Below are 7,339 nucleotides of genomic sequence, written 5' to 3' on the forward strand. Positions count from 1 at the left end.
TGAAGTTTCAAAGAATTTCATCCACTAGCTTTATTGTTGGAATGAAATATAGCAAGACTTGCATTGGCTACTAAGAAAGTTAGTATTTTTGTTCACTTTAAAAATATCAACAATAAATTATTTTATACAAAGGCTATCTTCAGCTATTGGACTACATCATGCATAAAGGCTATCTTCAGTTATAGGACTACAATGTGTATAAGTTAATTGAATATTTCTTTCATTTTCTTCAGAACATGCAAAAATCAATACATGATATTTGACAAACATTACTGATGCTCTTAATAAAATAAAATAGAGAAATATCAAAGCTTGCTAGATGGAGTAATGTTAAATATCTTCCAACCATATGATTCATTCATCTTTCAAATTATGTTAAATGTTATTATAGTTCCATTCATTGTGGAACGGGAAGATCTTGGATGTTGTTGGGGAGGGGGGTCCAACTAGAACTGTACTAGCACTACTGATAAATTTATATTATTTTTTTTCTTTTTACTTAGAATTAGACACTACTTGTAACTTTAGTAATAAATTCAGTTAGAAAGTCTAGCAAATCAGTATGAGTAACTTGGGTTATAATCCAACAATTTCATGTCTTATATATCTTTTTTTAGTAATGTGATTGATATGAAATTATAAAACCAGTTAAAGACTAACATTTCAAATTTTATAATTGAAATTAACTATTTATAATTGTATTTATGAAAATAAATTATGAAGTCTACATCTAAATTCATATTTTAGTGTTTATAAAAAGTATGCTCATTTTTAGTATTTTTTTTAATTCATTACTTATTACAATGATATCATTCATGAGGATTCTAACCTCCAAACAATGAAAATCTTATTTTGTTACAATTATATGTTAAAAGAGTTTCGGGTGTCCTGAAAAATTTTAACTTTGATGAAAACAAATCTCAAGTCTAGAGTATACACACATTGATGTAAAATGTAAACTTGTATGTAAACATTGATGTAAACTTGTATGTAAAATGCCAATGTGCAAAAATTTACCATGGCAACATTTAATTGATGTTCATATTGTTGTAATTAATAGATCAATTCTGATATCCAGTATTTCTTTTTGATGCTATATGGCTGTTTTTTATTAATTTCTGAAAAACATAATGGAAGGGGTTGAACCCCCACATAGATGTGTGTCTGCTTATACAATATTAAATAATACAGGTATTAAATTTCTCATGGAGAAAATTGTTTCAAAAACTTGTCAAGTCACAAGTGCATGTTTCTGTATTCAAGGTAGTAGGTCCAAGTGAAGTATCTTTCTTACATAATGTAAGGATTCACAGTTTTTTCCAAAATAATGTCATTAATGACACCACCTTAGTTTAAAGACTTCAAAATTGAATAGTTTGCGATCTTATGTTTAAATTGTGTCAAACATTGTAACTTGTGTCGTTTAAAATATTATTGTTCAGTTAATCAGCCTTACCCATAATAACAGCACTGTTTTCTTTGCCTGGACATGTCAAGATTATGTCCTTGTGCATTTGTTGCTTAGAAAGAATGTGAGGCTTAAATAAATAGAATGTTAATTTTATAAACAATATAAAAAAGATAAACATAAGTCTGGAAGACTTTGTTTTGATTAAAATATTATTGGACAAAAACTAAAGATAATACTATTTTAGTATATCCTGAACATTGTTACTTTTATTAAAATTTTTATGGTCTTATTAATTAAATTTATTTGTAACTTAAACATATTTTTGAACATTTGTTTTAAATTACATAAATTTAATTAATCAATAATATAATAGTTTGTGATTTATACATAACTTTTGTGTAAACAATAAGTTAGTAAAAGGAAAGATTAAAAACGTTTTTAAGTTCACATTGTTAAAGTACAACCTTTATAAATGGTTCTTACATCATATTACCACAGTCAAGCCTAATGAAAAATGGGTGCTGAATCTATTATAAAAAATAATATATAGGTTGGTTTTCTACTTTTATCAATCATAGTTATCTGAACAATGGCTTTCATACACTTAACTAACAGCATTATTATTCATTGATCAGCACACATTCCACTAACATTATTCTATGATAACTTTTCAGTGATAAAGTGCTAAAGAACAATTTTGAGCTGGTTTTATAAGATGGTATGAGCTGTGAGATTGAAATAAGTTATGAAATTGAAAGTTATAGAATAATTCCAATAGAGGACAGCTAAATTCAAAAATTATGTTCAAAAAGTGATTGATAAATTGTACATTGGTAAATAAGAAACGTCACACTTACTTTAAAACCCAGAATTTTCATAATACTGTAGTTAAGTTTAATAGAAGACCTCAAGCATCAATAATTTCTTTATGAGCAGCTTTCAGATGAGCAATATCAATTGTTAATTCAAAATGCTTAAAATAAAAATCACATATTATATTGAATCTCATCAATCACAAGTCTGATAAGTTGCAGAATAGTAATTTTCATTATAATCCTATATATGTTTCTTGTGAGAATGTTATGTTAATAGCATTTCAACTGCACATTTTTGTTTTGTGCTGCTTCCCATCCACATGTACACTAAACAAATTGGAACTGAAATTACACTCATATTGTCAAGTTAAGAGTGGCATATTCAAAATTACTAACAGGCCTCCCAATGGCTCAGTAGTAAGTTTGAGGGCTTATAATATTAAAAATTGGTTTTCAATACCCTTGATTGGCACAGTACAGGTAGCCCATCATGTAGCTTTGTGCTTAACAATAAACAGTCTTTAAGTGTTTAACTGGAATTCTTATTCATTGATTCAGAATGCATCTGAACAACAGTATTGTGTGGTTGTTCTGCTACTAGAACAAACATGATTATCATAGTACGTTATTATTCATTGATAAGAACACATCAACAATTTTCTGTGGTTGTTCTACAACAAACATGGTTATTGTACTACATTGTTAATTTTTTATCACAGCACATCTAGCCAACATTTTTCAATGGTTGCTGTGTGAGGACAGAGATTATTATTACAGAGTAGTCAGTCATTTCTCAAATATTACTCAAAACTCTTTATATTCTATTCTATTATTCTCTAAAAAGAAGTAATAAATGTTTTAAAAACATTTGCTTCATTTTGTCCTAATGAAAACATAGTTCCAATTAAGTTTTACTTCCTCCTACAGAATACATTTCTTAATAAAATTTACATGCTACAAAAGTCTTGATGGTGAGTTTTTCTTTCTCATTCTTTAAATTTATTCTCACATAAAAGTTAAAAAGGACTCTGCTTTTAAAATTTTAACATCTTCTTCCATATGTTTCTTAATTACACATGTTAGTTATTTTGATATTTTCTTTTTCAGTTTAACTGGTATACAAAACGACTTTCATTAGCAGCAGTATACAAGGCCACAGAGTTATGTTTTCTTCAAGATTCATCTTCAGACTATGTTGATACCTGGGAGTTTTTAGATCGGCGTATTGATGATATCCAGTACTTTGGGAAAACTGTTAAACAGGTCAGAATTGCCGTATTATATACATCAGTGTGAAAGGGATGACTTGAATAGCTAAAAATAGTTAAGTGTAGGGAAGGTATACAAGTGTAAGATTTTAAATATATAATTCTTTTGCTAATTGTCAAAATAAAAGGCTTTTACTTATATTTCTAAATAGTATAAATATATACTGTGTTGTTGTTGGCCTTAGGATTCTTCTACAGTAGGTGTCTGTGACTTGTTAGTGATAAATTCAATGATAAATGAACAGCTCGTACTTCACTTATTTTCAAAATAATATATATATTCGGAACAAGTTAAACATATGTACAACAAATTCTTCACACTATAGAGATTATAGGCATATCATAGACACTATATATATATATAGTTCTCTTCTTCTAGTCAAAAGTCTACTTAGGCCTATTCAATTGCTTTAGAATTTCAGTTGACAAGCCGAACAATCTTCTCTATTATTATAGCACTAGTATTCTGTGTGTGATTCACTTACAATTGTGGCACGAGTTACCGTAATCGTTTGGTCTTCTCTCTTCTAAATATCCTCTGTCCCTTTTGTCAAAGTGCACTCAGGCTGATTCAGTTACTTTAGAACCATGCTTTGATGGAATAATTCACCTTCTTATCTCCTTTTCTACTGTTAATCTTACTCTAACATATTAAATGTCAGACCTATATTAATCGTTAGGCCTATAACTTCTATGGTAGTTAACTTCACGCTGAACTTTTCCTTGCCCGTAACTTTACTCTCTTTTTCTATTGTCTGTCTGCAGTTTCTCCTCATAAACACTATATATATGTTTATCACTTAATCATCTGCGCACCTTCTAGAAATGTCTATATTCTCGACATCAGCATATTTTATGCAATGTTTGATAGTCTCAACATCAATGAATTTATAAACACAACTTCCTACAATCTTTTTCCTTTAACTCTTATTATAACAAAACTAAAGAATAATAAAATTTTCACTCACAAAATAAATTAATCAATAATATCTAAACTAAACAGTCTTTTATGTTATGACAAGAAGATAGAATATGTAATTGAGATTATTGTTGTAATTTCAGGTAGCATTTTACATCATACTTTATATTTCTTTCAGAAGAGAAATATTAAATATCAGAATAAATTGTGTAATACTGAGTGTTTCTATTGAAAAAAAGAATCTTCTGGGTTATGTGGTGAATACAGGGGGTTGAGTATGTTTTATTAAAATGATTTTGAATATGCGAGTCAGTAAGTGTGACAGTCAAAGCCAATTTAAAGTTGCAGTGGAATAGTATTTATCTTGACTATATTTTGACATTGATCATGCTTGGTACGGGCCTTGTAACAGGCATTTCCAACACTACGTTCATACATTGAGATCATAAAGATGTGTTCATGTTGGGGATTTAGAATTTTCAAGACAGGAGTATCCCAATTTCTTAATGTCAATGAAAAAAAAAAGAATATAGATCAGCTTGAGAAAACAGTACCATACAGAAGAGACCTTGCAGTAAATTGTACCCAGCTTTGGTAATTAATATATGGTATCCTGTAGTAGTTGAGAATCCACAATCTCAAAGCAAAAGCAATCTATGTGCCCTAGGCAACAGTATACAACATAATAATGAAGGATCTCCATCTGAAAATAAGACCGTTTAATTGTAGAATGAAAAGGGTATTTATGTCATTCTATAGGAAAACATATCATTCAAGTGGATTTCTGTATGGTCAGATTGTTGAAATGAGCACTGGGAAGCCATTGTTTTTGTACACTAGATGGATTATGGAAGTTTGGTTGAAGTATTTGTGAATTAATCTATATTGTTATTTCCAACTAGATTAGAGGATTTGTTGTATGTTATGTACATATATGTAGTTATTTTGTACAGATTCTAGCAGACTTAATAGATTTAGTTATGAATCTGTATGTTTGCTGGTTCTCTTGATATAGACTTAGCTGTTATGTAAGTTATAATAGGTACATGTATGTTGAAATGTAAGTATATTATATAATCATCAGCACACATTTATACACTCAAGTATTTTTAACTTTAGTTTTGATTTGTTGGGTTGAACATTTAGTATTCATCTAATTAAGGAACCTTAAATAGGAATTCAAAACAATGCCTGTGACAAACAATATTTCAATACCACAGATTTCTGATCAAAACAAACATTTTGTCAACGTTTACTTTTAATCAATTTAAAGCAAGCATACTACTTTTATATTTTTGTTTCAAGTCTTGAAAAGATGAGTACATTTTACGATAAAACAGACGTATTTTCTCTGGCTCAGTTGCTTTTTTTTTCTAAGTGTTGTGTGCAAAAGAATTTTTGAAACTAAAGGTATGTAGCTGACAAATTGATACAGTTGCCTTATGCTTAAGTATTTTTTCAAAGTATATCTACATTTAGACTGTAAGCAAAACCATAGCCATTTGTTAGGCAGGAAGATGTTGCAGGTTTTCAATACTTGTTGTTATTGTTTTATTTATTTGTACTTTTCATTGTTATTTATGAATGACATCTAAACAATTCGTTACAGGCACAACAGACCAGAGAAATTTTAGCTGAAGTAGCAGGATCAGGACTCATAGTTGTAAGTACAGTAGTTAATAGGTCTTTGTATTTGTCTTTGAAAAATACCTTTAATACATCTTGTTGATGAATATTAAACCTATTTGATGTGATACGACTGTAACTATTACCAATAAATTACTAAAAAAGTATTGCATCTAAAGCCACTTTCATTTTATTGGTCAAGTGGATTGGATTTATGTTATACAGTTTAAAACATGTGAAGAGTTTTTACCAATATTATAAAAGCCACAAATGTTGTAGCTGAGTACTTTGTTCACAAAGTAAGAAAGTCTAATAGTCAAGAAATTATAGCACTAAAACCCTTAATTTTTTTAAGTGAATTCATTCTAATCACTAACCAAGGGATATGTCAGCATCTGAACTTACTTGTTTTTGTTGTTTTTTTGTTTTGAGAGTAGCTTTTTTTGAAAATTTGTTCCTATGTTTTTTTGTGTGTGTCTCTTTCATAAGTATAATTACTATAACAAACTATATTGTAATTAATATGTTAAAAGAGTTGTCTCAGTTAGAAAGTTAAAAACCTCCTCATCAGAGAACTTTTTGAACATTTGAATTAAAATATAACTTATGAGAAGCTAATGAATAATGTATAATTGATGTTTCTATAGATGGAAAATGTTAATTACTTTAGGCTGATATTACCATATAACATATGTCTTGTGTCATTTCAGCTACAGAATATTCTTGGATTAAATAGACTAGGAAGATGAGGTGGATATGTTACATTTTTTTTGCTTTTTTATCGTTTAATACTAGATTCTTCATTGCTCATCAACAGTAAGTCATAAATGGAAATATGTGGAATATGTTAATTCTAATTTTAATAACCTGAAAAAGCAAAAAAATGTAATTTCTTTCTGAGAAAAATAAAAAGTAATAATAGCCAATTTGTTTCTTCCAATTCTAAAAGCTTTAAATTATCAATGTTTAAAATATTTAAATGAATAGTTAAATATTTGTACATTGTTGCTTATGTATCCTTTTGGAAAGGAGATCTTAAAATGTTCGAATGTCAAGAGTAAAATAAAGGCTTTGATTCTAAAACAATAGAAACTTGATTTCAGTAATTTTTTCACTGTAGTCCTTTAGATAGAATTAAAAAAAGTCTTTCCTCAAAAATTGAAGATCGTTTAATAATTCTGGTAAATTAATGCTCTGTGTCAGTAAACAGAAATATCTATGACAATGTCACTCATAAAAATTATCACTTTTTCACACTAAATGAATTATTGCAGTCTATGTATTTTTTAGTTGACAACAC

The 7,339-nt window shown here is 28.5% G+C and overlaps 1 protein-coding gene across 1 annotated transcript in view; it reads left to right on the forward strand.

The window, feature by feature from the left end:
• The window catches only part of LOC106459126 (ubiquinone biosynthesis protein COQ9, mitochondrial-like), a 15,459-nt gene extending 8,332 nt beyond the window's left edge, over positions 1-7,127 (forward strand). Inside the window, exons 3-5 of the mRNA XM_022385558.1 lie at positions 3,334-3,489; positions 6,023-6,076; positions 6,750-7,127. Of these exons, the coding sequence (XP_022241266.1) occupies positions 3,334-3,489; positions 6,023-6,076; positions 6,750-6,788 (249 nt within the window). The 3' untranslated portion in view covers positions 6,789-7,127. The remainder of the gene's footprint in view (positions 1-3,333; positions 3,490-6,022; positions 6,077-6,749) is intronic.
• The last annotated feature ends 212 nt before the right edge of the window (positions 7,128-7,339 follow it).

This window comes from Limulus polyphemus, unplaced genomic scaffold (genome assembly GCF_000517525.1).
Source record: "Limulus polyphemus unplaced genomic scaffold, Limulus_polyphemus-2.1.2 Scaffold564, whole genome shotgun sequence".
Taxonomy (NCBI): Eukaryota; Metazoa; Arthropoda; class Merostomata; order Xiphosura; family Limulidae; genus Limulus; species Limulus polyphemus.